Below are 22,579 nucleotides of genomic sequence, written 5' to 3'. Positions count from 1 at the left end.
GAGGCCGAGGCTGTGGAGCCACCCTCAGCACCTGGGGCCAACTTGCTCAAACCTCTTGAGCTGTGGCTGCAGATGGGGGGCTGGGGGGTAATAAAAGAGAAAGGAGGGGGAGGAGTGGAGAAGCAGATGGTCGATGATCACTTCTTTTGTGTGCCCTGACCAGAAATTGAACCCTGGACTTCCAGACGCCAGGCTGACACTCTACCGCTGAGCAAACTGGCCTGGGCCAGTGTTCTTAACTTTAAAGTAGACCAGATCTCACAGGGTTTGAGGAGCACATGAATAATCCCCTGAAACTTCTTAATTTCTCTTTCTCCCTACTATTATTCCATGAATCATAACTCTTCCTCTGTCTCCTGAAAAGCCTGGGCCTCCTGCCTCCCTTACACCCCTCCCTCCCAGTGATGCTGTTTCCCTGTTCCAGGCTATGGCTTTGTGGACTTTGACAGTCCTTCAGCTGCACAGAAAGCTGTAATGGCACTGAAAGCCAGTGGTATACAGGCACAGATGGCAAAGGTAAGGTTACTACCCCATGTCTTTTCCTCTGAGGGGTTGTGGTTAGCAACAAAAGTCCAATTCCAAGTTTTCCAGAAGGTATAAGAACCATGAAGTTGATGGGTAGAGGCTATCTGCAGTGCTCTTTGACTGTATCTGGCCAGAGACAGCTTGGACAGGGTACCCATTTTGCATCCCTTGGCAGTTGGAGGAACATGGTATTTAAAATCTGTGACAACCTGACCAGGCGGTGGCACAGTGGATAGAGCATCCAACTGGGACGCGGTGGACCCAGGTTCGAGACCCCGAGGTCGCCAACTTGAGCGCGGGCTCATCAGGGTTGAGCAGGTCTGCTGTAGCCCCCCAGTCAAGGCACATATGAGAAATCAATCAATGAACAACTAAGGAACCGCAACGAAAAATTGATGTTTCTCATCTTTCTCCCCTCCTGTCTGTCTGTCCCTCTCTCTGACTCTCTCTGTCTTTGCCACACACACACACACACACACACACACACATACACACACACACAAATCTGTGGCAGGGGGCTCTGTCAACTTTTTTTTCTCATTAAGTATTAGAAGCAGGCAAGAGAGTCAGGAGTCTTTTACCTTCCTCCTGCTGTTTCCCCACCCCCAACCCTTCCCTACCAGACAGCTGGTAGTAGTTTTGTAGCCAGTTGTGCATCTCAGAAGTTGAGAACAATGCTCTCCACCTCCCAGCACTGTTGAGGGGTGGTTGTTGTTGTTGGTGGTGGTGGTTATGTGTTTGGGGTGAGGAGAGGGACACCACAGCAAGGAAGGAAATCTTCCCTCCTTCTGTCTCTAGCTTTTATTTTCATCTACACTCCTAGAAGTCTAGGATTTCTCTCCCTTCTTCTCTTAGGTGGGATTGCCCTCGGCCTTTCTGAAGTCCTCGTGAATACTCTGTGTAGAGGGAATAAGGCAGATCTGCCAGCCACCTTTTTCTATAAAGATGAAAGAAAAGGAAGCCCTCAAGGGAAAGGCAGAAGAGGGATTAAAGTTGCTGGTGACCCACTATCTAGGGCAATTTGACTGCTTAAATTCTTAAAAATATAGCTATGGGCCTGACCAAGCGGTGGCGCATAGAGCGTTGAAATGGGGTGTGGAGGACCCAGGTTTGAGACCCCGAGGTTGCCAGCTTGAGCATGGGCTCATCTGGTTTGAGCAAAGCTCACCAGCTTGAGTCCAAGGTCCCTGGCTTGAGCAAGGGGTTACTCGGTCTGCTGTAGCCCCATGGTCAAGGCACATATGAGAAAGCAATCAATGAACAACTAAGGAGCCGCAACAAAGATTTGATGTTTCTCGTCTCTCTCCCTTCCTGTCTGTCTGTCCCTATCTGTCCCTCTCTCTGACTCTTTCTACCTCTGCCACAAAAAAAATAATAATAATAAAATAAAAAATATATATATAGCTATGGAAAGTAATAGCCTTTGTATACATTCTGCCCACTGGAAGGGCTTTCTTCTTTCCGTAGAAAAGCCCTGACAGTAGGAGTTTAGGAGTCTCCAGAGTTCCTGTGACCCAGTGAGCTGTGCACATGGCCCTTAGTACAGCCACCAGCACATTGCCTTCCCGCTTTCCCCGTCTCCCTTGTTTCTCCTGCTTTCCTTCCGTCAGGGAGTGAACAGGCATTTCTACTCGAGGAGTCTGCTGTGGCCGGAAAAGGGGGGAGGGAGGATTACTCAAAACAATCCAGCCAGGGAACGAGGCAATCCAAGAGAACCTGGCCTCTGGGACAGGCTGTTGGGGGAGGAGGGACTGTACTGGCCTAGTTTTTAAAGAAACAGCCAAAACTTTATCAGTGACTTGTATTATGGTTGTGTACAGTACTAGTTATACTAAATCTGCTTTTTATTTTTATTTATTTATTTTTTGCCTGGACTCAATATACATCCCACAGTAGTGGGATTGGTGTTTGTTACAAATAGTTAAGATTCTCTTTGTTGCCTGACCTGTGGTGGCGCAGTGGATAAAGTATTGACCTGGAATGCTGAGGTCACAGGTTCAAAACTCTAGGCTTGCTAGTCAAGGTACATAAGGGAAACAACTACTATAAGTTGATGCTTCCTGCTCCTCCCCCCCTCCCCCCCTCCCTCTCTCTCTCCTTTCTGTAAAAAGATAATTAAATAAATCTCTGAAAAAAAAGATTCTCTTTGTGCAGGATCCTTCCTGCTATCTCTTTTCTGAGATGTCATTTTTTGGAGGACTGCTGATGGTGGGAAAGGGTTAAGAGATCTGAGCTTCATTTTCTCTTTTTTATTTTCATAGCAACAGGAGCAGGACCCCACAAATTTATACATATCAAACCTCCCACTGTCAATGGATGAGCAAGAACTGGAGGGAATGCTGAAGCCCTTTGGCCAAGTTATCTCCACTCGAATTCTTCGAGACACTAGCGGGACCAGCAGAGGGGTTGGCTTTGCAAGGTGAGGGATGCCTAGAATGGGAAATGATGAAGTTAATAAAATATGTCACTTAGAGGCTCGCAAAAAAATCTGTGCCCCCCAACTATTGGCCAAAAGTACTTGACAGTAGCCCTGTCTGGGTAGCTCAGTTGGTTGGAGCATCATCCCAATGCTCCAGGGTTGTAGGTTTGATCCCAGTTGAAGTACGTGCAGGAGTTTATCAATAAATGCATAAAATGAGTGGAGCAACAGGTCAATGTTTCTTTCCCTCTCTTTCTTTAAAGTCAATAAATTTTAAAAAAAATTTTTTAAGTACTTGACAGTAAATCCAAAGTTCATTTAATTATAGGTCACAGTTCCATTTGCCTTCAAATCTTTATTCTTTCCACACTACTTCCTGCTACTCTGGCCTTTGCTCCTTTGATCCAGAGCTAACCAGAATGAAATAATTCTTTATATTCTTACAGACTGCTCACAAAAATTAAGGGATATTTCATGGCCCTAGCTGGTTGGCTCAGTGGTAGAGCGTCAGCCTGGTGTGAAGGAGTCCTGGGTTCGATTCCCAGCCAGGGCACACAGGAGAAGCGCCCATCTGCTTCTCCACCCCTCCCCCTCTCCTTCCTCTCTGTCTCTCTCTTCCCCTCCTGCAGTCAAGGCTCCATTGGAGCAAAGTTGACCCGGGTGCTGAGGATGGCTCTATGGCCTCTGCCTCAGGCGCTAGAATGGCTCTGGTTGTAACAGAGCCATACCCCAGATGGGCAGAGCTTTGCCCCCTGGTGGGCGTGCAGGGTGGATCCCGGTCGGCGCATGCAGGAGTCTGTCTGACTGCCTCCCCGTTTCAGGCTTCAGAAAAAAAAAAATTAAGGGATATTTCAGCAATAAAAAAGGCAACATTTGATTTTTTAATTATTTTGTGTGTGTGTGTGTGTTTTGTTTTGTTTTGTTTTTTTTTAAAGATTTGTTTATTTTTTATTCATTTTTTTTTTTTAAAGAGGAGAAAGGGAGAGAGAGAGAGAGAGGAGAGAGAGAGAAGGTGGGGAGGAGCTGGAAGCATCAACTCCCATATGTGCCTTGACCAGGCAAGCCCAGGGTTTCGAACCGGCGACCTCAGCATTTCCAGGTCGACGCTTTATCCACTGCGCCACCACAGGTCAGGCCAATTTTTTAATTATTATTAAACAAGAACATCAAAAAGCAAATGACAAGTCAAAGAAAGTTGTTTGGTTATGTAAATGAGATGCAAAACCAACTTTTATTTCACTGGTGCAAATGCACTGTACAAAAGGCTGAAAGTACTGGAGTATCTGCACGTTCCCTGATCACCTAATTTTTGTAAGCAATGTAGTTATTGAGTAGTTTCTCATTGTATTATCTCATTTAATCATTACTACAACCCTGGGAAATATTAATTAACTTATTTTATAGATAAGGAAAACAAAGTTCCCAATATGAAGTGATTTGTTCAAGTTGTCACAGGAGTGGGTGATAGCAGCAGAGCCCTAATCCTTCTGGCATTAAGATCAGTTAGGAGGAGCCTGACCAAGCAGTGGCACAGTGGATAGAGCATCGGCCTGGGATGCTGAGGACCCAGGTTTGAAACCCTGAGGTCATCAGCTTGAGTGTGGGGTTGCCATCTTGAGCATGGGATCATAGACATTACCCCATGATCGCTGGCTTGATCCCAAAGGTCACTGGCTTGATGTCCAAGGTCACTGGCTTAGCTGAAGCCCCTGGGTCAGGCACATATGAGAAAGCAATCAGTGAACAACTAAGGTGCTACAATCATGAATTGATGCTTCTCATCTCTCCCTTCTTGTCTGTCTGTCTGTCTCTCTCTCTGGCAAAAAAAAAAAAAAGATCAGTTAGGAGGAAGTGGAAGATTTGGTTTACCTTTTTAGGTTCTTTGAGAGACTTAGATTCTAGAACCACCTCTGCCACTAACTGCCCATGTGATATCAGAAAAGCAAACAACAAGTCAAAGAAAGTTGTTTGGTTATGCAAATGAGATGCAAAACCAATTTTATTTCATTGGTGAAAATGCACTATACAAAAGGCTGAAACTATAGCCTTTATGGCTTGAGCAAGGGGTCACTCGCTCTGCTGTAGCCCCCTGGTCTCTGACATTTATGAGTCCTGGTTGACTCTGGAGGTTGATGTAGATGTTCCCTACAACTTCCGAGCTCTCTAGTGTGCCCTCTTTAGCTCAGGTGTCATTGTTGTAGGGCGTCAGCTCGCGCTGTCCCACTTAAGGAATGATTCTGCTTTTATTTAAGATTTTGTTTGAAAGGAGAATCTGTTGTTTGTTTGTTTCTTTTTTATTGAATTTATTGGGGTGACACTCTTGTTTTTTTAAAGTTTAACACTACTGGACTTTTTGTTTTATCTTTTTCTTTTTAAAGGTTTTATTTATTAATTTTAGAGAGAGGAGAGAGAGAGGTGGGGGAGGGGGAGGAGCAGGAAGCATCAACTCATAGTAGCTGCTTCTTGTATGTGCCTTGATTGGGCAAGCTTGGGGTTTTGAACTGGCAACCTCAGCATTCCAGGTGGATGCTTTATCCACTGCGCCACCACAGGGCAGGCTATTTTATAATATCTGTCTGGTCCAAAAACACTTCCTTACTCTGGAGTGTTTCAAACCTTGGGAAAGAGAACTAGGGCTTCTCTAGCCAACTCTGTCTTGGTAGTACCACCTGTTGGCAATCCCCAGTACAACTAAAAGAGTTCAAACGTCTTTGCTCCTACACTCTAAAAGCCGAGGTTCCCAACCTGTTTCAGATCATGCACTGTAATTGTCTTCTTATTTTTTTTCCAAGACCAAAAACAAAAACAAAAACAACCCCACCCAGAAAACAAACAACAACAAAAAACTTAACAGTTCAATTTATTGAGTAATTAAATGGTCTAAAGAACTCAAAAGGGCCCTGGCCGGTTGGCTCAGCGGTAGAGCGTCGGCCTAGCGTGCGGAGGACCCGGGTTCGATTCCCGGCCAGGGCACACAGGAGAAGCGCCCATTTGCTTCTCCACCCCTCCGCCGCGCTTTCCTCTCTGTCTCTCTCTTCCCCTCCCGCAGCCGAGGCTCCATTGGAGCAAAGATGGCCCGGGCGCTGGGGATGGCTCTGTGGCCTCTGCCCCAGGCGCTAGAGTGACTCTGGTCGCAACATGGCGACGCCCAGGATGGGCAGAGCGTCGCCCCTGGTGGGCAGAGCTTCACCCCTGGTGGGCGTGCCAGGTGGATCCCGGTCGGGCGCATGCGGGAGTCTGTCTGACTGTCTCTCCCTGTTTCCAGCTTCAGAAAAATGAAAAAAAAAAAAAAGAACTCAAAAGGTGTTCATATTTTAATTTTGTAGCTTTTTTGAGAAATACATTAAGAGAGGAAATACTTTTATTTCATCCATAAATAACTGCTTACTAATGGGATGTGTACCTGTTGGAGACTGCACAGCTTCACAAACCTTGAAATCAGATTGGACACTTAGATCCTCATTTCCTGTCACACATTGGTTTTCTTATGGTCCTTGTTTTTATCACTGCAACTGTTAAAAAACCAGCTTTGCCTGACCAGGCAGTGGCGCAGTGGATAGAGCGTCAGACTGGGATGCGGAGGACCCAGGTTCAAGACCCCAAGGTAGCCAGCTTGAGCGTGGACTCATGCTTTGAGCAAAAAGCTTACCAGCTTGGACCGAAGGTCGCTAGCTCGAGCAAGGGGTTATTCAGTCTGCTGAAGGCACGCAATCAAGGCACATATGAGAAAGCAATCAATGAACAACTAAGGTGTCGCAATGCGCAACGAAAAACTGATGATTGATGCTTCTCATCTCTCTCTGTTCCTGTCTGTCTGTCCCTATCTATCCCCTCTCTGACTCTCTCTCTGTCCCTGTAAAAAACAACAACAAAAACCAGCTTTGCCAAAATGCAATATCAAAAGAGAGAATTGTAGGGTAATCTGTTGTTGAAATGGTGGACTATTTAGAGTTAGTTTTCCACACAGGTGTTGCTGTATTTTCTTTAGAAAGTTAAAACATTCTTTGCTGTGCTTCTGCAAGTACACACAATGACCCAAGTGTCTCAGAGCCCCGTTTGGGAACTGTACCTTTGAAGACTCAAAAACTATGAAAGTTCTTGCATGTATCTACATTAATAACTATAATTTTTCTTCATATATTTTGGTTCTGGCTAAGTATGATTTCCACCAAATTATAAACATTAAATCAAACTGTCATATCATTTTTCAGTGTATCCAAATGAGGTCATAGCAATTTGATACACGAAATCATCTATTCTGAAAATACATAGGATATTTTATTTTATTTTATTTTTGACAGAGACAGAGAGTCAGAGGGAGGGACAGACAGGGACAAACAGACATGAAGGGGGAGAGATGAGAAGCAACAATTTTTTGTTGCAGCTCCTTAGTTGTTCATTGATTGCTTTCTGGTATGTGCCTTGATGAGGTGGACAGGGAGGCTACAGCAGAGTGAGTGACCTCAAGCCAGCAATGTTGGACTTCAAGCTAGTGACCTTTGGGCTCAAGCCAGTGGCCATGGGGTCATATCTATAATCCCACACACAAGCCAGTGACTTGGGCTGGTGAGCCGGCCCTCAAGCAGCAACATTGGGGTCTCGAACCTGGGTCCTCCGCATCCCAGTCCAACACTCTATTCACTGCGCCATCGCCTGGTCAGGCAGGAATTTTTTTTTAATAGTTATAATTCTTACATCTTTCTTATAGTGTTCCTATTTTTCTTCTTGATCTAGTATTTTTATTTCATTTGTATTGTATTCTAGTGTAATATATATATATATATATTTTTGATGACAGAGAGAAAGAGGGACAGATAGGGACAGACAGACAGGAACGGAGAGAGATGAGAAGCATCAATCATTAGTTTTTCGTTGCAAGACTTTAGTTGTTCATTGATTGCTTTCTCATATGTGCCTTGACTGTGGGGCTACAGCAGATGGAGTGACCCCTTGCTCAAGCCAGCGACTTTGGGGTTTCGAACCTGCAACTGAGTCCTCTGCATCCTACTCTGATGCTCTATCCACTTCGCCACCTCCTGTTCAAGCAGTGTAAAATATTTTTATAGTTGAAAGTCTTTTTAGGGATCATTCTGTCATACTTCTCTGCAATAAAAATATGTACGAGACTCTGGCTGGTTAGCTCAGTCGGTTAAGAGTATTGTCTCAAAAATCGAAGGTTGTGAGTTCGATCCTTGGTCAGAGCATACATGGGAAGAAAATAATGCACACACAGGAAGCCATGAATGCACAACTGAGTGAGTGAAACAACAAATGAATGCTTCCCCTCCCTTATCTCTCCCTTTCTCTCTCTGTCTCTTAAAAAAAAAAACCAATTGAGCTCTTGCTGGATAGCTCAGTTGAGTGTCATCCCAGGGTGTGGAGGTTGCTGGTTCAATTCTCCAGTGAGAGCACATATAGAAGCAGCTCAATGTTCCTGTCTTTCCCTGCCTCTCTCTCAAAAAAACAGTATGTACATTAAAATTTTTCCAGTGGTCCTGTGGCTATATGTGTATTAACCCGTAAGAAAATTATCTGGGGCCAGGTAGCTCAGTTGTTTAGAGAATATCATCCCAGCGTTCTCTGGTTTCAGGTTTGATCCCCAGTCAGGACACGTACAGAGTCAACCAATGCAGCATCAATGAATGGAACAACAAATGGATGTTTCTCTCTCTCTCTCTCTCTCTCTCTCTGTCTCCCTTTCTCTCTCTATCTAAAAATCAATTAAAAAGAGCCTGACCTGTGGTGGCGCAGTGGATAAAGCATTGACCTGGAAATGCTGAGGTCGCCGGTTCGAAACCCTGGGCTTGCCTGGTCAAGGCACATATGGGAGTTGATGCCTCCTCCTCTGCCCCCTCTCCAAAATGAATAAATAAAAAATATATATTAAACTAAAAAAAACAAAATAAGTAAAAAAAAAAATCAATTAAAAAGAAAAGATAATTCTTTTTATGTTTAGTTTACAGTTGCCCCAAACAACATAGGTTCATTTAAATGTTGATACAAAATTATTTTATAGAAAGTAAATTTTATTAGAAATGCATCTCCTATGACGTATAACTTTTATTTTGTTTAGTTATTTTTTTTGCTTTTTCAGAGACAGAGAGAGAGAGTCAGAGAGAGGGATACACAGGAACGGAGAGAGATGGAAATATCAATCATCAGTTTTTCGTTGCGACACCTTAGTTGTTCATTGATTGCTTTCTCATATATGTGCCTTGACCATGGGCCTTCAGCAGACCGAGTAACCCCTTGCTCAAGCCAGCGACCTTGGGTCCAAGCTGGTGAGCTTTGCTCAAACCAGATGAGCCCGCGCTCAAGCTGGTGACCTTGGGGTCTCGAACCTGGGTCCTCCGCATCCCAGTCCGATGCTCTATCCACTTCGCCACCACCTGGTCAGGCTGCTTAGTTTTTTTAAATTAGGTCATGTATCCATCAGTTTATATTATTTATTGCTGTTACAAGACAAGGTTGAAAAACTTTGTTCACATAAATAAATAAGTAAAGGGGAATTCCTATTTGTTAAAATAGTAATTCTTTTAGTTCCTTTTAAATCATTTGCTAAGAACCAGGGTAATCTATCATCAAAATTGATTTTTTTTATGAGTTAATTGACAACTTGCTGAGTCCTTCAGCTTCTGTTGGGAGGGAGCATCTAATTTACAAAAACCTTTTTTTTTTTAAGTTAAGTGAGAGGCAGGGAGGCAGAGAGATAGACTCCCGCATCTGCCCCAACCAGAATCCATACAGCAATCCCCTACCAATGCTCTGCCCAGCTGGGCCACAGCTCCATTGCTCAACAACTGAGCTATTTTAGCACCGGAGGCCGAGGCCATGGATCCATCCTCAGTGTTCAGGGCTTCTTGAACCAATCAAGCCATGGCTCTGGGAGGGGAAGAGAGAGAGAAGAGGGAGAGGAAGGGGGAGAAAAGCAGATGGTCACTTTTCCTGTGTGCCCTGACTGGGAATCGAACCCAGGAAGTCCATATGCTGAGAGCCATATGCCATATGAGCAAGCCAGCCAGGGCTGAAGTTGAGGTTCTGAAAGCAAGCCTTTTGAACCTCTTTATTATGCCTGCTCACCCTTTTGGAAAAACTAAGGAATAAGAGAAACCCCACTAAAGACTTGTGCTCTAGCCTGACCAGGCGGTGGCGCAGTGGATAGAGCGTCGGACTGGGATGCGGAAGACCCAGGTTCGAGACCCCGAGGTCGCCAGCTTGAGTGCAGGCTCATCTGGCTTGAGTAAAAAGCTCACCAGCTTGGACCCAAGGTCGCTGGCTTGAGCAAGGGGTTACTTGGTCTGCTGAAGGCCCGCGGTCAAGGCACATATGAGAAAGCAATCAATGAACAACTAAGGTGTCGCAACGAAAAACTGATGATTGATGCTTCTCATCTCTCTCTGTTCCTGTCTCTCTGACTCTCTGTCCCTGTAAAAAAAAAAAAAAAAAAAAAAAAAAAAAAAGACTTCTGCTCTAGGATATTTAACATGGTTTTCTCTAAAAACTCCCATTTGAGCCTGCAGTGGCGCAGTGGATAGAGCATTGGACTGGGATGCGGAAGGATCCAGGTTCGAGACCTCGAGGTCACCAGCTTGAGCGTGGACTCGTCTGGTTTGAGCAAAGGTCACCAGCTTGGGACCCAAGGTCGCTGGCTCGAGCAAGGGGTTACTCAGTCTGCTGAAGACCCGTGGTCAAGGCACATATGAGAAAGTAATCAATGAACAACTAAGATGTCACAACGAAAAAACTAATGATTGGTGCTTCTATTCTCTCCGTGCCTGTCTGTCCCTATCTATCCCTCTCTCTGACTCTCTCTCTGTCTCTGTAAAATAAATAAATAAATAAACAAAAATTAAAAACTCCCGTTTGAGGCCTTTTATAGTAACCACCCTCATAGGAATGGTTTTTAGTGGTTACTGGCACAGAGAATACACTGAGACTTACTTCAGATATGGAAAGCAGGCAAGATACTGTACTTACATTTATATACATTATCTTATTTGAGCTGAACAATCCTGTGTAGTAGGGTAGATGGATAATCTCTCTGAAGTGAAAATGAGGAATGGGTCCAAAAAGTTTCTGTGCATGTCCTAACTCACAGAGTTTTGGGAGGTGAACAGGAGCTGGAGTCTCGGTGTTCTGGTTCCTTACTCAGTCCTCTTTCCTTACCAATATACTTCGTAATTCCCAACATTTTTTTTTCTGTCACTAGGGACTATACACCCTGTCTTATTACTGTTTCCTCCTACAGACTCATGAAATCTTAATGATGTTATCGGTAGTTAATTAGACCTTAATACATAACCAAAGCAAAAAAATTAATATTGACAAATTCTTAGCTTGTGTAGTTTTATCAAAGTGAGGGAACGATTTCCATTAGGAATTTTGTAATAAAAAGTAATGATAACAGGCCCTGGCTGGATTTCTCAGTGGATAGAGCATTGTCCTAGAGCACTGAGATTGTGGGTTCGATCCCTGGTCAGGGCATGTATGAGAAGCAATCAATGAATGCACAACTAAAAATGGAACAACTAAGTGGAACAATGAGTGAAAAAAAGAGAACAAAGAGAAGCAAAGATGCTTCTCTCTCTTCCTTTCTCTCAAATCAATGGGAAACTAAAACGAAGGAAAAGAAGAAGAAGAAAGGAATATCAGCCTTTATTTATAGTATTCTGAACCAGACAATGCTCGGCCCATTCATCAGTATCTTCTTTGGAATATAAGTGCTTTTGGAATAAAGACCTCTATTATGCTGTTCAGTACCCTACAGCAGCCAGTTGAGGGAACCTTCATCAGAGCTAGGGTTGCCTCTTCAGGATGTCTTGAATTCATGTGGAGGAAACTGTTTCGAGTCACAACTTTTAGAGCATTTGTAGGGCTGGGAACTTAGGGCATTTTTTTTTAATGTAGGGAGAACACAGATCCCGGAGAAGCTAGAGCCTAACCCCTCTTGTGCTCCTTAGGATGGAGTCCACAGAGAAATGTGAAGCCATCATCACCCACTTTAATGGAAAATATATTAAGACACCCCCTGGAGTACCAGGTGAGGCATCTGGGAATCAGGCTCTGAGGGCCACAGGTTGTTATTTGCAGTGAAGATTCCGGAGGAGTTTTGCATGAGTGTGCGTGGGCTAAGTGAAGTGGGACTCAGCTACCTGTCTGCTTTCTCTCTTGGTAGCCCCATCTGATCCATTGCTTTGCAAATTTGCTGATGGTGGTCCAAAGAAACGACAGAACCAAGGAAAATTTGTGCAAAATGGACGGGCCTGGCCCAGGAATGGAGATATGGTAAGAGGACCTCTGAGAAGACAGGAATACTATGCCTATTAAAACAGAATGGAAATTACCACAGCCTGATTTCTGTCAGCTTAGGTGGCAAGCTTGAGAGCTACAGCTTGTAACTTGGAGAAGCTGGCTACTTAACGTGCTCTTCAGAGAGGGTCTGAGTGGGATTTTGCAGCCTGCACACCCAGAAAAACTGTAGAACAGCTTGTCCAGACTTCACTTCATCAGTTGAACCAACTATATCCCCACCCCTGACATTCTGAGCTTGCTCCTGTCTTGTCCAAGGCCTTACAATATGAATGCTGTGTTCTCTTTATAGGGTGGTATGGCCTTGACCTATGACCCCACTGCAGCTCTTCAGAATGGGTAAGAGTGTTTTATATAATTAGGCCAACTGAAAATTTACAACAGCCTGTTTCCAGGCACTTAGATGTTTCATCTTGATTTTTAAATAGCACTTAGTGGAAGGTGGCTGTGTCTATCAGTGGGGGCTCTTACTTTCTGATTTCCTGTGACCCCTTACCAATGAGGTTCCTTCCTATTATAGGTTTTATCCAGCTCCTTATAACATCACCGCCAACAGGATGCTTGCTCAGTCTGTGCTCTCCCCATATCTTCCCTCTCCCGTGTCTTCGTTTCAGGTAATTCATGCCCAAAAAGGGAGTGGTGGTTTTCCCTATCATTGGGTTTTAGATAAAGGAATATAAACCTGGAAACTACTTGGGTTTTCTTTTTTCTACTTTTCTTTCTTTTATACAAATTGCACAAAAATAACTTTATGTGAAAGCAGAACACATGATTAAATTACATATATATATATAGATTGTAGTAGGAGCATCCTCTTACTCTCTGTCCACTACCCCACAAGTAAATTCATGTTAATTTTCTACATTTCCCATATTTTCTTCATGTGCATATATACATATACATACCGTTTTTGGAAGTCAATGCTTATTTTACAAGAAAATTGACCATATTAAATATATTTTCATACTTTACTTTTCTCACTTAACAGTATCTTAAACCAGTGATTCTCAAAGTTTAGTCCCTGGGTCTTGGCTGGGTAGCTTTGTCCCCATATACCAAGGTTGCAGGTTCAATCCTCGATCAGGGCACATACAAGAGTCAACCAGTGAATGCCTGGAAGGATGGAGCAACAAATCTGGTGGTAAATCCCAGCAATCTGAGTGGTTCTCAAAAGCCCTCTGGGTGATGCAGCTAATGTTTAGATCTCTGTTCTAATATTTTCATTTTTTAATAATTGCATTAGGCCCTGGCTGGTTTGCTTGTGGTAGAGTTTTGGCTGGGCATATGGATGTCCCAGGTTTGATTCCCAGTGAGGGCACACAGGAGAAGTGACCATCTGCTTCTCCTATCACCCCTCTCCCCCTTCTCTCTCTCTCTTCCCCTCTTGCAGCCATGGCTCAATTGGTTCAAGTACATTGGCCCTGAACACTGAGAATGGCTTGTGGAGCCTCTGCCTCAGGTGCTAAAAATAGCTCAGTTGTGTACATGGCACCAGATAGGCAGAGCATTGGCACTAGACAGCAGTTGCTGGGTGGACCCCAGTCAAGCACATGCGAGAATCTGTCTATCTCCCCTGTTTTCCTTTGGAAAAGAAGAAAAATAATAATAATTGCTTTATATACTGCTCACAGAAATTAGGGGATCAGGGAACGTGCAGATACTCCAGTACTTTCAGCCTTTTGTATAGTGCATTTTCACAATGAAATAAAAGTTGATTTTGCATCTCATTTGCATAACCAAACAGTCTCTTTCCCTTCCCTTTTCACCTCCTTTACCCCCCAGCCCCCCATTCCCTTTGGGACTTGCTGCCCTGTTGTCTGTGTCTGTGTGTTATGTATATAATTTGGCTTATCCTTTCTCCCTCTTTGGTCCCGTCTCCTCTTCCCCTGCCCTCTGACAGCTGTCCCTCTGCTCCTTGTGATCCTGCCTCTGTTTCTATTGTGTTCCTCAGTTTATTATGTTCATAACATTTTTGTTTGTTTATTTTTGCTTGCATTAGAGAGTAACTCAGACATCTCCTCTACAAATACCTCACCCGTCTTGGATGCCCCACCAGTCGTACTTCCTGCAGCCTTCAGTGAGTGTTCAGAAGTGGGTAAATGCCAAAGAGGCATTTTTTTTTTTTTCTCATTTTTCTGAAGCTGGAAACAGGGAAAGACAGTCAGATAGACTCCCGCATGCGCCCGACTGGGATCCACCCGGCGCGCCCGACTGGGATCCACCCGGCACGCCCACCATGGGGCGGTGCTCCGCCCACCAGGGGGCGATGCTCTGCCCATCCTGGGCGTCGCCATGTTGCAACCAGAGCCACTCTAGCGCCTGGGGCAGAGGCCACAGAGCCATCCCCAGCGCCCGGGCCATCTTTGCTCCGATGGAGCCTTGGCTGCGGGAGGGGAAGAGAGAGACAGAGAGGGAAAGCGCGGCGGAGGGGTGGAGAAGCAAATGGGCGCTTCTCCTGTGTGCCCTGGCCGGGAATCGAACCCGGGTCCTCCGCACGCTAGGCCGACGCTCTACCGCTGAGCCAACCGGCCAGGGCCCAAGAGGCATTTTGATGTAAAGAAAAATACTAGGATGTAATGACAGTGGATGTTGGTGTGAGTTTTGTCTTAGACCTTTATGCAACCCAGGTATTATGACCTCCAACTTTGTGAGTTTAATATTCTTAGGCAGGGATCCCTAGAGTCTAGAGCAGTGTTTCCCAATCTGGGGCCCACGCCCCACAGGGGGGCAATTCGATAGTTAAGGGGGACAATTTGAAAATGGACTCCACACTTTAACTCTTTCGCCCTGGGCCATTTAAATGCAATGCTAGATATCGGTGCCAAATTTAACAAAAAATGCAATTCTTAAATAATTGCGGTAAATAATTATTAAGTATAATTTCGTTTATCAACTGGGTGATTGGCGTCGTCAAGTAAACTTCGTCCTGGGTTCATCTGCCGCGGGGAACCCCGGACGTTTTAAAAACTCACTAAACAACACAGTTATTCTCACCTAATTGGCCCATCGCAACTTCTGTAGTGTTTCACATCATTCAGTTGGTGTTAATTTGAAATAAGTGTCAGTCAAAACTGTTGTAAAAGCTCGTTGATTTAATAAATATACATATATATATTGCATAGATATAATTGGTAAGTATTTGATTTTATTTTTATCAATATTAAACTCTTTATTAAGTACTTCTTGCATCGGGGCTAGAAAGCAATAATATTTTATAAATATTATTGGGGCTATAATAGTGCATGCACGACAATTTTAATTTTAGAAGCATAACTTTCCAGAAAATTTTGTCAAGTGGAAAAAATATAGATACCTTTTGATTTGCAGTGGTAGTGTAGTAAATGTGTTATATACATTTAAATAAATATGAATTTTTAGTATATGTTTACTCTATGTCACATTGAATATATTTTAACACATATTTTAATATTAGTTTTTAATTGATCTTATTTTTATTATAGCCTATAGTAAAATGAGTGGTGCAAGCAAGAAAAAAACTCGTCAATATTCGGAGGAATATTTAAAATTTGGGTTCATATCCGCTGTTCACGATGAGCGGATTCCTTTTTGTCTTTTATGCCAGCAATGCTTGACCAACGAATCAATGAAACGAGGTCGTCTTGAGGCGCATTTGAAGGCAAAACATAGTGCTCATATTAATTCAGATTTGAGTTACTTTAAAACTTTAAAGAAAAATTTTGAAAAAAGAACATTAAAGTCTCTATTTACTGTTCATACTTCAACTAATAATCGTGTTCTTGAGGCTAGTTATCAAATTTCTTTATTCATCGCTAAAACTGGAGAAAATCACACTATAGGAGAGAATTTAATAAAACCGTCAATATCAGCATTTCTTAAAACGGTTCTTGAAAAAGATGACAAAGATGTAAAAGCTATGCCACTCAGTGACAATTCTGTTAGCAGAAGAATAGACAAAATGAGTGAGGATATTGAAAAACAACTTTATTGAAAAGCTGAAAACAAGAAAATTCTCCTTGCAAATGGATGAATCAACTTTGAGAGACAGTGAGGTAGTATTGATAACTTACGTAAGATATATTGATAAAGGACATTTTGCTGAAGAAATGTTGTTCTGTAAAAGATTAGAAAGCACCGCTACCTCCAAAGATATATATAATAAGCTAAAAAACTACTTAGATGTCAATGATATACCAATGAAAAATATAACATCTTGTGCTGCAGATGGTGCTCCCAATATGATGGGCAAGAAAAATGGCTGCTTAAAATTGATGAAAGATGCGAATCCAGAAATGATTCTTTGCATTGTGTTATTCATAGGGAAAACTTGGTAGCTAAAAACATCTCGCCTGTTCTGAATGAAGTATTACATACAGTAATAAAGTGTGTTAATGCTATTAAAGCTAGTGCCAAATGTGAGCGTCTTTTCAAGCTATTTTGTGAAGAACAAAATGAAGACCATGTGAGACTTTTACTTCATACTGAAGTAAGATGGCTATCTAAAGGAAACCGTTTGAAAAGATTTATGGAACTGTTTGATACTCTTAGTGATTTTTTAAGCGACGATCCTGAAATGAAGTATCTGTTAACAATAGATGGTAAAGCATTTGTGAGTTATTTAGCCGATATCTTTGAAAAACTAAATATATTAAATAAGCAACTTCAAGGAACAAATAAAACTCTTGTCGATGCAAAAGCAAAGATATTCGGTTTCATTACCAATATTGAGTTCTGTCAGAAACATATTAACAACAAAAACTTTAAACAGTTTCATTGGCTCCAAAAATGTGAAGTAACTGATACTGCTTTACTTGTTATTGTCAATCATTTGAATATTCTATTGGCTGATTTAAAAGAAAGATTTTCTTATTTAAAACAAATTGATTTCCCAACATGGATGATGCAGCCAATGTTAGTGGATTTGTCTGATATATCAAATATGCAGTATCAAGAAGAACTCGCAGAATTGCAAAATGATGAGTCAGTTAAAGCTTTATTTAATATCAAAGGAGCGATGGCATGGCTTTGTGAGGAAACAGAAATCAAATACCCAAATTCAACCAAATGTGCAAGAAAACTATTGCTACTGTTTCCATCTTCATTTTTAGCTGAATGTGGATTTAGTGCTGTAAATGATTTACTGGTAAAAAAAAAAGAAATCGGCTGGATATAACACAACGTGGAAACTTGAGACTAAAGCTAACCCAATTGGAACCTAATATAAAATCTCTGTGCAGCAAGCATCAAGCGCAAGGATCACACTAAATTAAAATAATAAATTAATATAGAAAAATCTGTATTAAAATTATTTGGAATTTAAATTTCTGTTTTTCATTATATGTTTTGAAATTTTACTTACTGTGTTTTGTTAACAATTTCATAGTGATTTCTTCCTAGAACCTATCATTTGTGTTTATTAAGTGAACAAATCAATTTTTTAATGTTAAAAATTATGTATGTTACATAGGGGGGGACATAAAAATTTTAGAAAGGTTAAGGTGGGGCATGGCACAAAAAAGGTTGGGAAACACTGGTCTAGAGTCTAGACTGATTGGCAGTGTGTCTGCATATTCCTGTTGCATAACTGGGTTTATTTTCCAGGATTTTTTTTACCCTTTGAGTAGTACAAACGTTCATGTACATCCTCATGATTTTTGACCATCCAAAGTATGATTGTACAAAATTTTTATTTTAAAAATGTGTAGGGGGCCCTGGCCGGTTGGCTCAGCAGTAGAGCGTCGGCCTAGCATGCGGAGGACTCGGGTTCGATTCCCGGCCAGGGCACACAGGAGAAGCACCCATTTGCTTCTCCACCCCTCCGCCGCACCTTCCTCTCTGTCTCTCTCTTCCCCTCCTGCAGCCAAGGCTCCATTGGAGCAAAGATTGCCTGGGCACTGGGGATGGCTCTGTGGCCTCTGCCTCAGGCGCTAGAGTGGCTCTGGTCGCAACATGGCGACGCCCAGGATGGGCAGAGCATCGCCCCCTGGTGGGCAGAGCGTCGCCCCATGGTGGGCATGCTGAGTGGATCCCGGTCAGGGTCAGGCGCATGCGGGAGTCTGTCTGACTGTCTCTCCCTGTTTCCAGCTTCAGAAAAATGCAAAAAAAAAAAATGTGTAGGGGGAGGAGAGGATGTATTCGGGGGGACATTAGAATCTATGTAAACACCATAAATTAATTTTAAAAAAAAAGAAGTTGCCTGACCTGTGGTGGCGCAGTGGATAGAGCATCGACTTGGAAATGCTGAGGTCGCCGGTTCGAAACCCTGGGCTTGCCTGGTCAAGGCACATATGGGAGGCACATATGGGAGGCACATATGGGAGTTGATGCTTCCAGCTCCTCCCCCTTCTCTCTCTCTCTCTCTCTCTCTCTCTCTCTCCCTTTCTCTCCCTCTCCTCCCTAAAATGAATAAATAAAATTAAAAAAAAAAAAAGTTGGCAAACTAAAAAACAAATGTGTAAGGCAACATTAAAAATGGCAAATATACATATATGTTCTTCGTTTCCATAAATTGGTTAGCAAACAAACATGATTTTAAGTTAATAAAACTGGAACTGGAACTAATTTTATTTTTTGATAAAAGAAACTTACTCCCAGGGGTCGGCAAGCATGAAAAAAACTCACTACTCAAAGGGTTAAATAGTTCTGGTAGCCATGAATCACTGCTTCAGGCAGCATCACCGGATGCTGCCAACTAACCCTGTCCTTTGTTGCTGCCTGTAGGGTTCAGTTCTGACCCCAGGGATGGATCACCCCATTTCTCTCCAGTCTCTTACCCAGCAACTGGGCCACCTCTCGCTCAGCACCATGGGCACGGTAGGGATTTCTGGTTATAAACTCCTCCTGAGGAAGGAACACCTGGGTAATACTCTTGAGCATAGTTATGAATGATGATGAGAGCCACTTCAGTGTCACTGAGGGCACACGCAGAATAGCAGAGAAACTAAAAAGACAATAATCCATGAACCAGGAAGACAGCCATTCTGCTTCCTAGCCCACTCCTTTTAACTGATTTCTGCTCATGAAACTAAACAAGTGGAGTTTCTATCTACAAACTAGCTTATCTAGGAGGAGTCCATTCACATTTCCTAGAGATCCTTATGAAAAAGGTACAAGAAGAATGGATGGAGCTCATTAGGTTGTTTTGTGGGTCTGTTGCATTCTGCTTTGCATGGGAGGGCTTAAAGGCGAAGAAGGCAGTGCACTGAGGAAAGGAAGACAGGAAAGAGAAGGAAAGGAAGTCATGTATGCAGAAGTCTCTCTAAGCTGGTGTATTTTAGAACCACCTGAAATGTTTTTAAAAAGCACAATTAAATTAGAATCTCCAGGGAAGGAACAAGACATCAGTACTTTCTAAAGCTTGCCAGATGCTATACATGTAGCCAAGAATTGGTGTTCTAAGTCGATTGATGTTTTTCATTCTAGTATGTGCCAACAGCTGCGGCTGTGCAAGGAGCTTACATCTCCCAGTACACCCCTCTGCCTTCTTCCAATGTTTCAGTTGAGGTGAGAGCTTTATAATCTCTTTGGATTGAGGGTAAAAATGAACAGAGGCATATTTTCCCCTGTTCAAGATCTTCCTGTCCCGATGAGGCTGATTCTGTGCTCACAAATAGCGAGTCCGCAGGTAGAATGCAGGAAGGAAAGACTTGGTTAGCTTGGTCCTTGAATGAGGCTGTTCCTGACACTTGGCCAGATAGTAAACACCAGGATACTGGCTCGTATTTACTAGTGTTTCTTCGGAAGAGAATAGGCTGCTCTAGATGTTGGGGAAGCAACGCTGTGTGTGTGAGTGCATGTGCGCCATGTATGTGTGCACTAACGCTGGTGTGGGAGCAGGCGGGCTGGGGAAGGTACTCAGCTCTGGGCGGGTGTTAGCTAGGCTGCTTCAGAGGGAGGGGCGGTAAGGACACAAAGGTGACTCACCTGCTATGGTTGTGGTTACAGGAGAACAGCAGCCAGCGAAGTCAAGTGACTGTGGATGCTCCCTCAGACCCTGGAGTATATTCTTCCCAGTTCAGCAAGTAGCAGTGGTAAGAATCACATGCTGAGAGGGGCAGGGTGTGCTGAGCAGCCTGAAGACAGACCAGATCTCATGTTTATCATTTCTTCTCCCTACCCTCTCCGGCTTATTCTTCCTTAGGATTCCCCTCCCCTTCTTTGTTGAATACAAAGGACTTTTTGGAGATGCTGATACTCCCCGATATCCAGAAGGCTAACCAGGAATCCAGACCTAGCACCTGGCCATGGATTTTCACAGGCCTGGGCCTAAGAACTCACTGCTGTTCTTCCATTCCTGACGGAGCCCAAGGAACCTTCACGTTTTGTGTGTTCTACCTTCAAAGACATCAAAAAAAGCCTTTTTCTTTCTTTCTTTTGCAAAGAAAGTCGTTTCTTTTGTTTTTACCTGCAGTATATTTTTCCCCTGCCCCAAAGAGACATGGTGCCTGGAGCTTCTTTTCATCTTTATGAAAAACACTTTTTGACATGTTGAACTTATTTGGAAAGGCTTAAAATTTCTTCTTTTAAAAATAAGAAAAAGAAAGGTGTGGTGCTAGAACATTGAAGGAACCTACTGTGAGCCCTTGTTACTGAGTTTAGTTATGGACTTTTTTTGGTGTGTGTAAGAATATATACAGAGTTTAAACTTTTTTGTTTTATAAAGCTCTTAACTTATGCATCCTATCTTTTCACACATTTTTATACCTTCTTTCTCTCATGCATATTTTTCTTCTTCTCTTTTCCTACAGCAGAGCATGCCTATTTCACCTTTTTAGTTTATAATTTTGTGAATTTCTCTTTTGAATGAAATTTTCATATGGAATTTGTGGGGTGTTGGGCAAGGAACAAGATAGGACACTAAGCATGCAATGAAAGATGTTTTTATTCACTCTGTCCTGCCACATCAGGTGAGAAAAGACTAGGCTCTGCCTTCAGGAAGCAGGGATGTGACCTCTGCTCATTAACCCTTTGAGTAGTGAGTTATTTTTAACTCTTTGAGTGAGGATATACATGAATGGTTGTACTACTCAAAGGGTTAAAGAGACAATCCCACAGCCCTTGGAAGTCATGCTTGAGCCCAAGTATGGATGAAGACTAGGTCTTCCCTTACAAGTTTTAGAAGGGTGGACTTAACTGACTCTGACTAATTCTTCTCACTGCCAAGGCCAACACCCTCTAAGGAAGTGTCTTCTCTAGCTACAACTTTCCCAAAGATCCCTGCTTTTCTGCTTCCTAGAGGATCTTCTCTGCTCTGGGTCTCAGGGGCTCCTCTCTTTCCCGTTGCACATAGTTGTTCTGGTAACTTTGGCAGTTGTGACCTTGCTGAATCCACTTAAGCTCCTTTCTCACTCCAGAATATCAGTTGCTTCACCTCTAGGATGGTGGTTCTCCAGCAGATGGTTTTGTCCCCTGGAGGCAATCTGGCAATCTCTAGAGATATTTTTGATTATCATGCCTGAGGGTGGGCCTGTGTGCTACTGGCATCTAGTGGCTAGAGACCAGGGAGGCTGCTAAACATCCTACAGTCACAATACAGCACAATCCCCCTGACACAGAATTATCTGGCTCCAGATGCCAGTAATGCCAAGAAACCTTGATGATGACTGTTGTCCCTGTCTCTTGATCAGAGGATGTGGTAAATTCCTATTCCAACCCTGGACACACAGTGCCTTTGGACACTCTTGCAACTAGTTGAAAGTGATGGAAATGACCTGACCAGTGGTGGCACAGTAGAGTGTACCTGGGACCCTGGTTTGAAACCCTGAGGTCGCCAGCTTGAGCCCAAGGTCACTGGCTTGAGCAAGGAGTCACTGGTTTGGCTGGAGCCCCCTGGTCAAGGCACATATGAGAAAGTAATCAGTGAACAACTAAGGTGCCACAAGTATAAGCTGATGTTTCTCATCTCTCTCCTTTCCTGTCTGTCTTTCTCTCGGTAAAATAGTCCTTGAAGTTTCCTCAAGCTTTGACCTTTGACTCCTCTGCATACCCCCTGAAAAGCTTGTGCTGTTATGCACATACATTCAGAGGGATCTAGCTGGAGACTGTTTATTATATGTGCTGTGCAGGAGTAGGAAAGGACAAAGCTCTCTGTAATTGTCCAGAGCAACCTGTCCAGGCCCGGTGTGTTTGGGCCCCTTTGCCAGGGAATCAGTCATTTTTCATCTTATGGAAAGACAAGAGGGAGCTGGGATAGAAAAGGTCGATAAATCCCATCTCATTATTTACAGTATCATGAGTCCTTTTAAAAAGCCTGTATTTTCTCTTAAACTCCATCTCCCGCGAGTCCTCACTCTGTGTACATGGAGACAGAGGGACAAAACTGTTGCCCATTTTCTTTTTTCTTTTTTT

The 22,579-nt window shown here is 43.1% G+C and overlaps 1 protein-coding gene across 9 annotated transcripts in view; it reads left to right on the top strand.

Annotated features, from left to right (window-relative positions):
- Positions 1-22,579, top strand: part of RBMS2 (RNA binding motif single stranded interacting protein 2) — an 83,242-nt gene extending 60,663 nt beyond the window's left edge. For 6 of the 9 annotated variants that reach the window (XM_066258386.1, XM_066258381.1, XM_066258385.1 and 3 more), the window contains 11 exons: positions 425-516; positions 2,787-2,944; positions 11,905-11,984; positions 12,120-12,229; positions 12,546-12,592; positions 12,774-12,867; positions 14,253-14,330; positions 18,953-19,045; positions 19,655-19,735; positions 20,177-20,262; positions 20,373-22,579. In XM_066258386.1, coding sequence (XP_066114483.1) covers positions 425-516; positions 2,787-2,944; positions 11,905-11,984; positions 12,120-12,229; positions 12,546-12,592; positions 12,774-12,867; positions 14,253-14,330; positions 18,953-19,045; positions 19,655-19,735; positions 20,177-20,257 — 914 coding nt within the window. In that variant the 3' untranslated portion in view covers positions 20,258-20,262; positions 20,373-22,579. The remainder of the gene's footprint in view (positions 1-424; positions 517-2,786; positions 2,945-11,904; positions 11,985-12,119; positions 12,230-12,545; positions 12,593-12,773; positions 12,868-14,252; positions 14,331-18,952; positions 19,046-19,654; positions 19,736-20,176; positions 20,263-20,372) is intronic. The other 3 variants (XM_066258387.1, XM_066258388.1, XM_066258389.1) reach the window with 3 other exon arrangements.

This window comes from Saccopteryx bilineata, chromosome 2 (genome assembly GCF_036850765.1).
Source record: "Saccopteryx bilineata isolate mSacBil1 chromosome 2, mSacBil1_pri_phased_curated, whole genome shotgun sequence".
In the NCBI taxonomy this organism is placed as follows: Eukaryota; Metazoa; Chordata; class Mammalia; order Chiroptera; family Emballonuridae; genus Saccopteryx; species Saccopteryx bilineata.
The sequence above is the reverse complement of the archived record's forward strand: the minus strand, read 5'-3'. Positions and strand labels throughout refer to the sequence as shown.